Raw genomic sequence first — 14,927 nt, forward strand, 5'->3', positions numbered from 1 at the left:
ATAACACTTTATTAACTTGTTACCCCACTGTGAAGCCAGGCTACCAATGTTTTTGATATCCAGCGTTCCGTTATACTATCAAGTCTGCAAGCCTATACAATGTGCTCACATATCAAATAATTTATCGACACAATATTCGCTAAATGTCATTGCTTATTGGCCATCGAGGGAAAGTCTCCGAGCACAAAGAATCTTTGGCTTGGTTCAATAACTAGTCGATCTGGGGTTCAGAACGTACGTTGCTTAACCGCGGCATTGAGGCAGAGCCTTTCCTGGGACTTAAAGAAAGGGCACAGGGCATTAAAAAATACTTGATACACAGAAGAGGGTTTATATCGATGAATTTATAGTCATAGCTCTAGTGTATCTTCCTTGAAAGGGTATGACAGTTGATCTTTGCAGTCGAAGTACAAAATATTGGGTGGTTTCTGTTCAAAAATCCAACTGGGGGAGTTTTGAGGTTGAAACTGAAAAAGGCCATGATTGGCTGAATTATTAACTTTTTATTAGCTGGATCCTGGATCCAAGGGAAAGCAGCCAATGAGAGGCTGTTAAATAGCTAATTTTAGCAACCCAACAAACAAGCTTTCTTAATCTTATTTACTCGCTATTCCAGCCAATGAGCGTGAACGTGCCGTCAACAGAAGGTTGCTGTGCCATCTATGACGTAGACATGTTTATATAAATATCAAGCCGAGTGTCCCGAAAGCCAGAGCAGTGAAATCACTCGAAGTGGGAAAGACGGAAAGCTATCGGTTATAAGGATCTCCTACAGAGCTTTATGCTACCTGAGAGACACAATGCCGTCAACCAAACATCCAGGGGCTTCTGACCTCGAAATACTCAACGAGCCCGACTGGACGCGAACACATAGTCACCGTGTTGGGACTCGAGGTCGTGATGCTCGGTTCATGGGCGTAACCCACAGAGGGGATGAGTATCATGATGAGCTCGAGGAAGTAGATGAAAAAATCCAAGAGCTACGTGAGAAAGTAGCCAGGGGAGAACTGGTCACCGTTCGTGACATTATGATCGACCAAAAGGTTTTATAACAACACTCAGCTTTATGTCATGCTAGCACCGGGTTGACCTTGTTGGCATTTAATTGGGACTAATTATAGGCAGGATTTCCATTTGGAACGACCTGAGGTGCATCCTGACTACTGGCGATATGTTCTCCATACCACAGAGAGCTTCATTAAGTATGGCCAACCATGGCCTATAAACCGGAAGACGGAGTCCGAGGAAAAGGGAAAGGTGGCTGAGGCAGGCAAAAGAGAGCCAGAGAAAGAGAAGTTAAAACCTACATCGGAAGAAGAGGCTCTCTTAGAGTTCTTACGGCATGAACAACAGTACCGTTCGTCTATGCAGGTTAATGATGGGAAGGGGAGCTGTCCAATTCGTGATGAGACTCCTGAGAAAATTGATGAAACGGATCAGTTTTCTCCAGACAATTGGATTCCTCGTAGTGACAAATTGATACGCTTGACAGGCAAGCATCCGATGAATGCGGAACCCGACCTCACTACTCTTTTTGAAGCTGGAATTATTACCCCTTCCCCCATTCATTATGTCCGCAACCACGGAGCCGTTCCACATCTACTATGGGAGAACCATGAACTAGAGGTTACTACTGACAAACATGTGATTTATTCGATGGATAACCTTAAGCAGTCCTTCGAGAGTGTTAATATACCCGTCTTCCTGGCCTGTGACGGGAGTCGCAGAAAAGAACTGAATATGATCAAAAGAACTCGAGCGTTCAATTTCACCGGTGCCTCTGCGAGCTGTTCGTACTGGAAGGGAGTTCTCCTTCGCGATGTTCTATTGGACGCAGGGGTTGAAAATCTTATGAAGAAGAAACCCAATGAAAGGCTATGGGTAAACTATGAGGGAGCAGACGAACTTAGTGAAGGCAAGTATGCCACCTGTGTCCCACTTGAATATGTCATGGATCCTATCAATGATGTGATGCTTGCGTACGAAATGAATGATCATCCCATTCCACCGGATCATGGTTACCCTCTGCGATTAATACTCCCTGGTTGGGTGGGAGCACGATCTATCAAGTGGCTGGCCAAAGTATGGATAACTGAAAATGAGAATAATAGCCATTATCATATCTACGACAATAGGCAGCTTCCAAGTTTTATAACGGACACGGAATCCGAGATAGCACAATTGATGTACCATCATCCTAGCACTATATGTAACGAGCAGATGCTGAATTCTATCATCGTGAAACCAGCTCAGGGTGAAAAAATTGACCTAGTTGACGTCAAAAAGGGAACGATGTATAGGGTCATGGGGTTTGCCTACAGTGGAAGCGGAGACGAGATTGATAAGGTAGAGATTAGTCTAAACGGTGGAGAGACTTGGCTGTACTGTTCTCGCAAAGTGAGCCCCTTTCCCTCTTCTTTTATAGATATCAACAGCTAATATTCATAATTAAATAGTACCCGGATAACCCAATTCGACATGGCAAAAAGTTCTGGACCTGGTTGCACTGGCATATCGACTTAGACATAACTAAGCTTATCCGTGCTCAAAGTATCCTAGTTCGAGCATTTGATTCACACAAGAACACGCAACCTCGAGAGCCAGTGTGGAATATCGCAGGGTGAGCAAAGCAAATGTCCCTTCAGAACTCTTTGCTTCGTTTATTGTCATATATACTGACAGCTTGACAGAATGATGAACAATTGTTGGTATGAAGTGAAGCCGGAGATATTTGATAGCCCAGAAAATGAAGAAGCATATATTCTCTTCCGGCACCCTGTTGACGCAGGGAGTGGGACGAGTGGCTGGAGAAAACCGTCCACAGAGGAGCAGATGGAAGAGATTAAACGCAATGCGAGTTCGCCTGAGAAACAATTTACTCGACAAGAGATTGAAAAACATCATACGGAGACTGACTGTTGGATCGTTGTAAATGGTAATGTGTACGATGCCACGAAAGTCCTCAGCTGGCACCCAGGTGGTAAAGGAGCAATCATGGCTCATGCTGGGATTGTGCATTGGGATACGACGGAGGAATTCGGCAGCATACATGACAATTATGCCCAAGATAAGCTCAAGGGTATTTCCCCTCCCAACGACCGAGGTGTGTATTCCTAGGGCTCGCTTCTAATGGCATATAGAATGCATTCTAGGGAAGGTCACGCAGAAAGCAATGGATCATATGATGAAAGACACGGAACAGAAGAAAAATGAACGGCTGAAGTTGAGAGATAGAGACTCTAAGGTTGCCTTAGATAATCATAGGTATGACCTATCACACACCTACGTCGGGACCTTTTATATTAATAGTCAACCTTTAGGTGGGTTCAAGCCAGGCTTGTCTCGAAAAAGGCCCTCTCCGCAGATACTAGGAGGTATACGTTTAATCTTCCATCTCAAGCGACAGAGCTTGGTCTAGAAACTGGCCAGCACGTCCAAGTTGGGTTCCATTTCAAGGATAGCCTTGTTGTTCGCCCCTATACCCCTGTCCATCCTATCTTAAATGAGGAGTATGATGGGACATTTGACCTGGTTGTGAAGACGTACTTCCCAAATAAAGACCAGCCAGGTGGTACAATGAGTAACATCCTTGACTGTCTCCGTGACGGTGAAGAAATTGAAGTTAAGGGCCCGTCAGGCGAAATAAGGTATCACGGTAACGGCTGTTTCAGTGTCGATGGCAAAGAGTATAATTTCGACAACGTCTCCCTCATACTGGGCGGATCTGGGGTCACTCCTGGCTACCAGGTGATCACAAAAATCCTAAGAAACGGCAATGACAAGACGAAGATTAGAGTCATAGATGGAAATAAGACGGAAAATGATATCCTGCTACGACAAGATCTGGATGAGTTCTCTCAGAAACATGGAGATCAATTTGAAATCGTGCACGTCCTTTCTAATCCCAGCAGCGACTGGAAGGGGCTAAAAGGTCATGTCAACGACGACATCATCAGGAAGCATTCTTTTGAACCAGGTAAGAAGAACGTCTCTCTACTCTGCGGGCCGCCTGCAATGATACAGAAAGCTGTGTTGCCTGCTTTGACAAAATGGGGGTATAAAGAGGATGAGAATCTGTTTGGATTCTAGCCTTGTTGCTCGATATAGGATATAAATGCTCTCAGTACCTCGCATAATATCCAACTTCTGTGCAAGTGAGGTATCATTACATAGTTTCTCGGTTTCGGCAATATAACTATTGAGAAGGTATAATGACATAATTATCAACATCAACGTTAAAATCATCCGAGTAACCGCCAGTATGGCTTCATTCTGGCTTGACTACTGATTCTGGATAATCAGCTAGTTGGCCTGACTTCTCGTAGGCAGGTAGTCACACGAATTACTAGCGGAAGCCCCTGAGCTGCCCTGGAAACCAGCAGGGCAGTTAATCCCCTAGGACTCAACGCGTGGAAACGGAAACATGAAGCGAACGACCCTGGGGTTCCGAATTTTCAGGAAGCGCTGTTGGGGACGTATGTAGCAGATGTAGCCCATTCGTATAACATCGGGAAAGTTATTCGAAACATGCGCGTATCCTCTTCATGAGTTGGTTAACGATGTTTTTGCTGTTCTGCGATCTCCGTCGCACCTACGGCTCTTGGAAACCTTGTCACGTGTTGCGTATCCTCCCTAACTAATAGTTAGCTAACAAGTCCTTCAGGGCAAAGAGACATCGTGACATCGCCGGCCAGTGGATTACATGTTTGGATAACGGCGAGGTGTGATACTCAGCCCCGGTTTCGATCTTGCCGAGTCTATCTTGTACATTGCACAAGGCGGGCTTCGCAATCACGATCGATGCGGCTCACGCGACCACCATGAGGCTGTCCCGGTACTTCTACAGGAGGCTGCGCCGGCTCCCGGTCGCCATGGCCTTAGTGGCCATTCTATGGAGCTTTGCTGAAGTTCTCTGGGTCGAGCAGGCTCTCGTCTACCAGCTCCGGTCTGAGCCTGGTTCGCTGGGAGACGAGAAGATATACATCACTGGGATACATTGGAACAACGAAAAAATACTGAGGGAAGCATGGATACCTGCCCTTGTTGAATTGGTCCAGGCCATCGGTCGAGATAACGTCTTTGTCAGTCTTCATGAAAGCGGTAGCTGGGACGACTCAAAGGGCCAGCTACGTTATCTGGACGCAGTGCTTGCTCAAAATAATATCCCGAGAAGAATACTGCTCAATGATACAACGCATCTCGATGAAATTAGCAAGCCCCCTGCTAGCTCGGGCTGGATTGAAACTCCGACTGGCCAGACTGAGCTGCGTCGGATACCATACCTCGCCAACTTGCGCAACTCAGTCATGGAACCGCTGTATGAATTGAAGGAGGCTGGCATTGTTTTTGACAAAGTTCTATTCTTGAATGATGTGGTGTTTAATGTGAGGATCTCTCCTCCTATATCCGTTTCTTACCTACTAACGTACCTATAGACTTTGGATATCCGCAGACTGCTATCAACTAGAGGAGGTAGATTTGCAGCAGCATGTTCTCTTGACTTCTCAAAACCTCCAAAATTCTACGACACATTTGCTCTTCGGGATTCTGAAGGCCACGACCAGCTCATGCAAACATGGCCTTACTTTAGATCCCGGGTATCCCGACGGGCGATCAAGTATAGCGAACCTATCCCTGTAAAGAGTTGCTGGAATGGAGCAGGTTAGTGATTTCATCACCCAATGTAACAGTGTCTTGTGTGAAATCCAAGCTAATACTGCATTATTCAGTGGCGATGGACTCTTCTCCCTTTTACCAGAATCCTCCATTGAAATTCAGAGGTATCTCCGATGGCCTTGCAAAGTCACACCTTGAAGGATCGGAATGCTGCTTGATTCACGCAGATAACCCCTTGTCAGACAACAAGGGTGTATGGCTAAACCCAAACGTGCGGGTGGGATACAATATCCCTGCGTATACTGCAGTTAACCCAGAGAAAATGTCATGGCTTTCGACCTCTTCTATTCTTAGCGGTCTATGGAAAAACCGGATCTTGCGATGGTTCACAACTCCATGGTTTACAGAGTATACAGTTCGGAAACGACTATCCCAGTACCAAAGAGAAGGCCTTGGAGACACGGAGGCTGGCTCCTTCTGCCTTATTAATGAAATGCAAGTTCTTGTAGCCAACGGCTGGGCTCACCGATAGAAATCCGATATTAGAGACGGTAGCAGTATGCATCCAGACTGAAGGTGGTTGGTTTTGTCTTAACATTTTTCGCATTTAGGGCAGCATTTATACCCTGGAACCATGCTCAGCACCCTGCCCCGTTAATCAGGACTAGGCACGGAGGGAGGAGTTTTGTTTGAATTACAGGCCAAAATAGAGGTTTAGAGCAAAGTCGATTTCGGGCACCATTTTTCATTTGATGTGACTTCGTTTTTTTTTTTTTATGTTTTACTTTTTTTTTTCCCCCTGTTGGTAAGGGTAACTATGGATAACTAGTTAAGGAGGCGCGCTAGACTTAGTGGTGGAACAAGCGGATGCGCTGCTCAACAAAAACAATTCCAAGCTTCTCAGCAGTTTCGAACACTGGGCCGTCGTTCTGGCTGCCGCTCGGTGCGGCCATGTACTTGACGCCGGATCGGGCGGCGCGGAAAACATTGTCAATGAATGGGAACTACAGTTATACTCGTTAGCTTTCATTTCAAAACACGCAGAAAGGAAAGAGGGGCATACGAAAGCGTCAGAAGAGATGGCGACTTCAGTAAGCTTCTGCAGCCATGCCTCGCGCTCCTCCGAGGTAAAAGGAGCGGGAACCTCCTCAAACACACGCTCATAATCCGCCTTCTCGACGTCGGAGCGTGGTATCTGGCCGGAGCACAGCATATCAATTGCATTGCTCTTGTCTGCCCGCTTGACGCCAGCCTTCCATTTGATACCAAGTGTTCGCTCGTGGAATCTCATCCACCAGTTATCCGTCTTGTCGCCCGCCAGACGGGTGCAGTGAATTCGGCTCTGCTGGCCCGCACCTAGACCAACTACTTGTCCATTGACGGCATAGCAGACGGAGTTGGACTGCGTGTATTTCAACGCAATTGTCGCAACGGTCAGGTCTCTTAGTGCTCCCTCGGGTAGTGAGCTCATGTCCTTGGGCGTAACGATCTTGTTGAATGTGGTCTTTGGGGAGACGTTGGCATCATTTCGGCGCTGGGAGAGCTGCACACCGTAGACAGATCGGGTCTCTTCGTCGGGGGGAGTGTAGTTCTCGTCCATCTGCAGGAGAAGGTATTTGCCGCCCTTCTTCTTGGACAGAATCTCAAGGGCCTCGGGGAAGTATCCGGCGGCAACCACGCCGTCTGATACCTCACGAGAGATGATCTTTGCGGTAGGAACGTCAACCACATCAGACAGGGCAATGACATCTCCGAAGCTGGACATCCGGTCAGCACCTCGTGCACGAGCATATGCCTGTGCCAGACCTGATTCATCAATCCCCTGGATGTCATCGACCATGTATGCCTGTTTCTCCTTCTCATTCAGGGGTACTCCAATGGCAGCTCCCGCAGGCGAGACGTGTTTAAAGCTAGCTGCAGCAGGGTATCCAAGGGCCTGCTTCAACTCCTTGACCAGTGGCCAGGCATTCAAGCAGTCAAGCAAGTTGATGTATCCGGGTGCTCCGTTCAATACCTTAAACGGGAGTTTGCCATTCCTCATAAAGGCAGATGCAGGGGCCTGGTGGGGGTTGGCTCCGTAACGCAGCTGGATATACTGTGACCCCTCACCAGCATACTTCTTCCTGAAAAACCCAGAGATGGCCTCGTCGTAGTCAGCCGTATGCTCGAAGGCCTTCAGAGCATACAACTTTCGAGTTTCCTCGGTCACGCCGCCGCTGGCCAGCTCCTTCAAGAAGTTGTTATAGTCCGAAGGATCGCTTAGAATAGTCACGCGAGCATGGTTCTTTGCTGCTGCACGCAACAGAGTCACTCCTCCAATGTCAATCTCCTCTACTGCACCTTCAACGGTCACATCGGGCTTTGCGACAGTGTCCTTGAAAGGGTACAGGTTGCACACGACGAAGTCCACCTTCGCAATCTTCTGGTTGGCAAGGTCTTGCTTGTCGGATTCGATGTCGCGTGCCAGGATACCACCATGAACAGCTGGGTGGAGGGTCTTCACACGGCCACCCAGCATCTCTGGGGCTTTCGTTATCGACGAAACGTCACTACCAACAGCCCCAGTGTCAGATAAGGCTTTTTTTCACCTTCCATTTTCACCAGATGTAGACTCACTCAACGGCAATGCCAGCATCTCTGATCATCTTAGCCGTGCCTCCAGAAGCTACAATACGGACATTCTGCTCGACAAGGCCCTTGGCTAGGTCCAGCAGACCCGTCTTGTCGTATACAGATAGAATAGCTATGCGTGGAGCCAAAGTTGTGACTCTTAATTAGCTACATGTGCAAACCCGATCTGTCTCCTCGCCTTATCGTAACGGGTAAGAGGACTTACCTGACTTTTGCTCTGCCATTGTAACGAAGGACACGAAGATGGCCTTTCAATTGACTGGAACAGAAGAAGAGAGGAAGAGAGAAAAAAACCCTGGGATGGGATGATCTGACGAGATGTCGACGACCCCGCTAATATGCGCGCTTATTCCGCGAAGTTCTAAGTTTATTTTAGGTTTAAACAACTCGCAATTTGAATATCTTGGCGCGTAGTTGCTCCTCTGATTGGTGGCTCGGAGCCCCACACACGATGTCAATAACAACATCCCACCTGGAGTTATCGCAAATATAGCAATGCTGTTATGGATTGCTTGTACTGTCCTTATAGCAGGGTGTGAAGCAAGCTTATTATTAGGCTACTGGTTATTATATATCATTGGTGCTGAACACTTTAAACGAGAGTATCGGTGAGGAGAAAACATCTGAAAACCTTGAGTGGGAAGGAGTGTGGCCATATTTATCACCAGCATGGGCACTTGTCCATGGCATGTCTGGTGACAGGAAATAAGATATACCAGGTGGCATACTATCGACGTCACTAATGGTTGAAAACGCCTCCAAGGTTCTCCCAGCCTGTTTGTGATGGCCCCCATCGCCCACTCCAGGATTTGTGGTACATTGCATTGTTGGTCCCAAGCCCGAAGATATCCAAACGGCCACTTGCCCAGGAGCAGGTTGATGGGCCACTGCTGAAAACACCGCCAAGGGCTTCCCATCCACCCCATCGTGAGCCATCCCACCATTTGTGATACATCTGATTATCAGTTCCTGTGCCGAAAATATCTAGACGGTTTGCACCCCAAGCAACGGCAGATGGAGGGCTACTCAAAACACCTCCAAGATCCTCCCATCCTAGCTGAGATGGGCCCCAGGCTTGTCCGTCCCACCACTTATGGAAAAGTCCGTTGTTTGTTCCGATACCGAATATGTCGAGACGGTTCTCAGACCAAGAGACCACAACAGGATAGCTGTTGAATACTCCGCCAAGTGCCTCCCAGCCGGAAGCTGAAGGGCCCCATCTGGATCCGTCCCACCATTTGTGATACATTTGGTTGTCAGTTCCAATTCCAAATAGGTCAATTCGGTTAGCTCCCCAAGAGACAGCCGCAGGCTTGCTGACGAACACACCCCCGAGGTTTTCCCAACCGGTCTGAGATGGCCCCCAGGCTTGTCCGTTCCACGATTTATGATAGCAAGCATTGTCTGTTCCAAGTCCAAAGATGTCAAGGCGGTTTTCTCCCCATGAAATGGCAGTTGGCTCACTGCTGAATACTCCACCAAGGGCTTCATATCCAGTCTGTGAAGGGCCCCAGGCTTGTCCGTCCCAGTATTTATGGTACATTTGGTTATCGGTTCCGAGTCCGAATATGTCAATTCTATTCTCACCCCAGGAGACGGAAGTTGGCTCGGCAGAGAAAACACCGCCTAAATATTCCCATCCAGTGGTAGATGGACCCCAGGCGCCGTTCCACCATTTATGATATAAGCCATTGTTCGTCCCAAGGCCGAAGACATCAATTCTTCCTGATGACCAAGAGATGGCTGAAGCAGCAATCTGGTTCAGTAGTGGGAGAGCGTTCTCCGCAGCCTTTCCAAGACGCATCTTGATGGCTTTTTGCTATGACTCGTATACCCTTTCTGGATAGTTGGCAGTTATCTAAGATAATGTCAGAGCCCACCACAAGGACACTAGCCTATTAAGGTGGTATCAGGGTAGGGGATGAACTTGCTGGCAGGTGTATAAAGGTAATGCAGTCTTCCCTCAGGAGCTTGAAGCCTAGGAAAGGGATAACCTCAGTTGCGGGCAGCGATTGCAGTATTTAAGCCCCGCTGTGCTCCCTCGTTACAAGGAGGACCGGCCAGGTTGGTAATCTCGGGGTTACTTTTCAACTTTTCAGCCATCTTTCCCAAGGTGAGACTACGCCAGGGATTCTCCCTGTGCTGCCCGACAGATGCCTGAGGAGCCTTTGGATCCGGGGTCTAAGACGATAGGTTCATGCCTCTAGCAGTCTTCTTGCAGTTCATTCCTATCTGGCTTTGGATTTATCGCTTATTATCCCCTAAAAGAGTGATTGCTGCTGGCTCAACGTGCCTGAAGTCAAACTGAACGGTATAGCCGATGCATATATAGCGCAATGTGAGGGTATATATGCATTACAAGTCCATATGATATTGTCATCATCTAGATTTTTGAAATCTGTCTAGGCCCTCCTGTCTTCTGCCAGCAAATCTATCTTCTCCGGGTATCACAAAACTCATGTCACCCTGCTGCATGGAGAGGCTATTTTCTAGTGAGTAAATTGCTTACTAGGTGTTCTTTAGAAAAGTATATGTTTTCAATTGGAGCAGTATTTCCAAGATGAAGGCAGGTTTCCGCGGGGAGTTCTAACAAGTTATGTGACCCACAATCTTACCACTACCTCAAATAACTATTTTACCCTGCGGTTATAAAACTGGTATAACAACCAGAAACCCAGCTTGAGCTCCAGCCTGACACCAAGACACTCAGTACGAGTAAAACATGTTCAACTTCGGGTAGCCCTTACCCGCTGGGTTATTGGTAACAAAGAAAGGGGTGATAGCCACCATGCCATGATCTACAGACACCATGTTCGCCCAAGCTGCAGCTGCTACACTCACATATTACCAAGTGCCAACGATAAGCTTGTCGTACCGTGGAAGTACCCCGTTCGCCCGTTCTTTTTATTTCCCCGCTATTTGAATAACGGCCAACTGAATGTGATTATTCAACTCTTTAGCGAAACACATCAAATCAGAGATGCTTTTCCACCCCCGTCCCTGGCTGGAAAATGGATGGATGGGAGCATGTTATTTAGAGTGAGAATGACATGAAGTAAAAGGTAATTTGATTCCCTGGACTCGAAGGCCGAGTCTAATTGAAAGTAGTGTATATATTTCCCAGGACCTGGAAAGCATAATATCGTAACTCATCCATTATTACAGGGGGTGCCGAGCATACAGACTCCTTATAGCCAGGGCTGAACTCAATTATACTCTTTCAACCCCTCCTTTAATGTAACTATTTGTACTTGCACCCTCTCTGAAGGAGTCACAGCATCACAATACCGCCCAGAATCAAACACAGGATATATCAGCTGCTGTGGAACCTTGGACTGTCAGCTGAAGTCACATCACCTTCGCAGCCCCTGGAAGCGAAGAGGTGGAAGTACTCGGAGGGTTTGCTCGGCCTGCACCCAATGGCTCTTAGCTCCGTCGCATCATGGCTGATGAGTCCGGTGTTGCCGTGGGAAAGTAAACAACAAGACTGCGGTTATCTGCGAGTCTTTCAAATGAGGGTATGCTCAAGTGTGGCCTGCGCCGGCGATGATCCGCGTAGTTAGCGACTTTATATGTCGATTGCATAAACCAAACCAAGGGCAATGCGTTAGGCTTAGGTTGGATCCCGAACTCCCCGAACGTGAGCCATTCATGCGTGCAGTGTCAATCTGCCGCTGCCGGGAATATCGGAAGGGATGCAGCTGTATACTTAAGCGAATCCGCGAAGCGAGAGGTACAAGATTTCCCATCTCACATGGCCAATCAGCCTGTAAACTCTGGCTGGCACGGTTCAGCTAATCTGTGCTTCCTGGTCGATAAATGGTGGTGCAAATTTTCCATATTTTCTAACACCGAGTGTACACCAGTTATATGGGTACTATCTTCATTTTCAAAATGATATCGTGTATTGTTCCTTGGGCTTAGTAGGGTCTCGGGACGACTTGGGCTGTTTTCACTGCATCTTAACCTCGTCTGTTATTTACCCAGGTTCCTGAGGTTTGGCCCTTCATAGATTTATCACTCGACCTAGTATACAGAAAGCATACAACCTTACGATGAAGGCGTATTATGAATACGTTTTGAGTGATGTTATCGTCAGAGGGACCCAGAGCATGTCGCCTGATGGGGCTTCAGCCATCGAGTAGTTAGTTAAATTTGATTCCACCATGCTGCGGTCCAAAAAATAAAATAAAAATGAAGATTATCCAGGTTTATAAAATGCAGTAGTCCTCCTACAGCAAATTTATTGTCAGTATAAAACAACGAAATGGGCTTTCCTGAGTGGCTTCAATGCTTGCTGCTGTGTTATGATAGGGATCCGTCGAGCCAGTGCCAGTGCCCATTGCCAGTATGAGATCACCTACTATGCCGGAGGGCACCTGGACGAAATTGTCCAGTAGTTATCCTTCTGCCGGCCAGCTTAATTCCAGCCGTCTTCGGGTCTGAATCAGCAACATCGACATCAACAATTGACATCAAAATCGAGGTCGTCGACATGGTCAGAGTCTCTTCTCGAGTGTTATACAAGCTTAATTTTATTTATAGCGCGCCAAGACCGATCAAGCGCGAAGCCTCGAGCGCCCGAAGGATCTCCAAGCCTCGCTGGGCCTTTGGCTGACGATCGTTTGGGCGCTTGAAACCAGAAAAAGAGCAGAAAAGAAACACCACGAAGCCATCAGTGTGTGCGCAAGTGGGCGCGATACAGAGAGCAAAGGTTGCGAATTATTCCATTCTTTGTGTCGGAGTAGGGATCCTCGCTCTGGCTCGTTATATGACTACATACCAACCGCCTCCCTAACAACCGGACCAGGCAGCGACAAAAGCCCCGAAGCTGAATCTTGAATTCGTAATACGAATCGACAAAAGACCTGAACGCTGGCGACTCCTGCGACGAACTGGAGATATAGAAGTACGCGTCACGCTGGGAATGATGCGCTGAAGCGAGATTATTTATCTCCTTCTCCTCCCTACCGGATCTCCTGCCTCGCTCGCTCTCCCGAAGCAGCCGGCTCAATTCCCAGAAACATGACTGCAGCACATAACTCGACGCCGGAGACCCTCACGGCACCCCTCATGGCAGGCGAACGGTCTTCTCCTTCTCCTTCGCCTTCGCCTTCTCCCTCGTTGGGTTCGGTTCACCCGCCGTGGAGTCGACCGCATACCGGCTTAGGCAGAGACAGGAGACGGAGCTCTCTATTTGGTATGCCTTCCGCTACGTCAGATCCAACAGGCTTCCGTGATAGGGCGATCGACCGGATTGGAAGATCATACCAGCGGGTATCGGAAACATTTGGAAAGATGACCATACTACAGAAGATTGGGAGTGTAATTGCTGGACTTTGTGTGATTGCCCTTGGGCTAGGATTCATGGCCGTTACGGGCCAGATATTCGCATGGTTAGGCCCTGTTGCGAAAGATTGGGAGAATGCACCCCTGGCCTACTTTATTTTGTGGCTTTGTACATTCTTGATGTCTTTTCCTCCAATGGTGGGGTGGTCGACGGTTGGAACTGTGTCCGGCTTCATATTCGGTGTATGGAAAGGGTACGTATTTGCTCGTTTATCTACTATTTTCTGAGGACAGTTTATTGATCTAACACTGTTATTGTTATTATTACTACTTAATAGATGGGCAATATATGCATCTGCTACCGTAATCGGGTCAACATGCTCGTTTTATGTCTCTCGCACCGTCTTGTCCAAGTTTGTACAAAGACTTATGAAGCATGACAAACGATTTGCTGCTTTATCGTTGACCCTTAAGTATGATGGCTTAAAGCTATTATGCATGATTCGTTTATGTCCCTTGCCATACTCACTATGCAACGGCGCAGTTTCGACTTTCCCAACCGTGAGTCCGCTCATGTACGGCCTTGCAACGGCCATCATCTCACCAAAGTTTCTTGTCCCGACCTTTATTGGAAGTAGGCTCAGAATATTGTCGGAGGATGGGGGAGAAATGAGTACCGGCTCCAAGGCAGTCAACATTATTAGTATTCTTGTGAGCGTTGCAGCCGGTGTCTTCACAGGCTGGTACATCTACAAACGGTATGTGTTTCATATTTTTGTTCTCTTCAGCAAACCCAACTATTGCTAACAATTCCGCGGTTATTAGCACTCTTGCCCGTGCTAAACAGCTTGAGGCTGAGGAGCGCGCCAACCTCCGTGGTCCAACCCCCAATAATCGACCAACGACAGCTTCGCCAGGTGTGTTTTCCGATGATCCAAATGCTAGCTCCCTCGCAAGAGATGAAGAAGAGGCAGTTGGTGTTGACGATGCTGTAGCCATCGACATTGATGATGATAATGTTGCGCTCGATCCAAGTTATCACGATTTTACGGACAACGAGTCGGATATCTTTGCTGACGGAGACGGGGATGATAAAGATGAGACGTATAAGCTGCACCGCCATGTGGACTCGAGATAGAAACATATGGCCTCTTGTTGCTTCTCATGAAAAGATATCGTTAACTTGTATATGCCTTGATTTCTACGATGGTATTGCTACTGGTGTATAGATTCGACAGGAGTTACGAGGTAGAGAGTTGGATACTTAATTTATAGCCGGGTGGATTGAGGATAATAAATATCTGCACAATCTCCATCCAGGTCACTAATTCCATCCGTGCAGTTCTGTCGATGACTGTCTTCACGGCGCAGTTAATGCCTTCATGATCGCA

The 14,927-nt window shown here is 47.6% G+C and overlaps 5 protein-coding genes across 6 annotated transcripts; 3 read left to right on the top strand and 2 right to left on the bottom strand.

The window, feature by feature from the left end:
* Positions 1 to 1,365: 1,365 nt before the first annotated feature.
* TERG_07501 (uncharacterized protein) lies at positions 1,366 to 2,439 on the top strand (the record flags this gene model as incomplete). The annotated part of the gene is made up of 1 exon (XM_003231834.2): positions 1,366 to 2,439. The coding sequence occupies one exon, from the start codon at positions 1,366 to 1,368 to the stop codon at positions 2,437 to 2,439; it is 1,074 nt and encodes a 357-aa protein (XP_003231882.2).
* Positions 2,440 to 4,820: 2,381 nt separating this feature from the next.
* Positions 4,821 to 6,148, top strand: TERG_07502 (uncharacterized protein; the record flags this gene model as incomplete). Its single annotated transcript, XM_003231835.2, has 3 exons — positions 4,821 to 5,384; positions 5,436 to 5,661; positions 5,730 to 6,148. 3 exons carry the CDS (start codon positions 4,821 to 4,823, stop codon positions 6,146 to 6,148), a joined length of 1,209 nt encoding a protein of 402 aa, XP_003231883.2.
* Positions 6,149 to 6,464: 316 nt separating this feature from the next.
* Positions 6,465 to 8,134, bottom strand: TERG_07503 (phosphoribosylaminoimidazolecarboxamide formyltransferase/IMP cyclohydrolase; the record flags this gene model as incomplete). The annotated part of the gene is made up of 2 exons (XM_003231836.2): positions 6,465 to 6,620; positions 6,680 to 8,134. The coding sequence occupies 2 exons, from the start codon at positions 8,132 to 8,134 to the stop codon at positions 6,465 to 6,467; spliced, it is 1,611 nt and encodes a 536-aa protein (XP_003231884.2).
* An 852-nt stretch (positions 8,135 to 8,986) lies between these two features.
* On the bottom strand, positions 8,987 to 10,051 carry TERG_07504 (uncharacterized protein; the record flags this gene model as incomplete). The annotated part of the gene is made up of 1 exon (XM_003231837.1): positions 8,987 to 10,051. One exon carries the CDS (start codon positions 10,049 to 10,051, stop codon positions 8,987 to 8,989), a length of 1,065 nt encoding a protein of 354 aa, XP_003231885.1.
* A 2,827-nt stretch (positions 10,052 to 12,878) lies between these two features.
* Positions 12,879 to 14,918, top strand: TERG_07505 (uncharacterized protein). 2 transcript variants are annotated; one of them, XM_003231838.2, is made up of 3 exons: positions 12,879 to 13,790; positions 13,875 to 14,294; positions 14,362 to 14,918. In XM_003231838.2, exons 1-3 carry the CDS (start codon positions 13,273 to 13,275, stop codon positions 14,672 to 14,674), a joined length of 1,251 nt encoding a protein of 416 aa, XP_003231886.1. In that variant the 5' UTR covers positions 12,879 to 13,272; the 3' UTR covers positions 14,675 to 14,918. The 2 variants fall into 2 exon arrangements, with proteins under 2 accessions (XP_003231886.1, XP_047607254.1); XM_047750399.1 differs by having other exon boundaries at positions 13,875 to 14,918.
* Positions 14,919 to 14,927: the final 9 nt, after the last annotated feature.

The sequence above is a fragment of the Trichophyton rubrum genome (assembly GCF_000151425.1).
Source record: "Trichophyton rubrum CBS 118892 genomic scaffold supercont2.10, whole genome shotgun sequence".
Classification (NCBI taxonomy): domain Eukaryota; kingdom Fungi; phylum Ascomycota; class Eurotiomycetes; order Onygenales; family Arthrodermataceae; genus Trichophyton; species Trichophyton rubrum.

What these genes read in the sequence shown, in the direction of transcription:
- TERG_07505 (XM_003231838.2), top strand. Translation starts at nt 13,273, where the DNA reads ATGACTGCAGCACATAACTCGACGCCGGAGACCCTCACGGCACCCCTC. An exon ending in ATATTCGGTGTATGGAAAGG is followed by an intron (nt 13,791 to 13,874) that starts GTACGTATTTGC and finishes ACTACTTAATAG; the next exon opens with ATGGGCAATATATGCATCTG. An exon ending in GGCTGGTACATCTACAAACG is followed by an intron (nt 14,295 to 14,361) that starts GTATGTGTTTCA and finishes CGCGGTTATTAG; the next exon opens with CACTCTTGCCCGTGCTAAAC.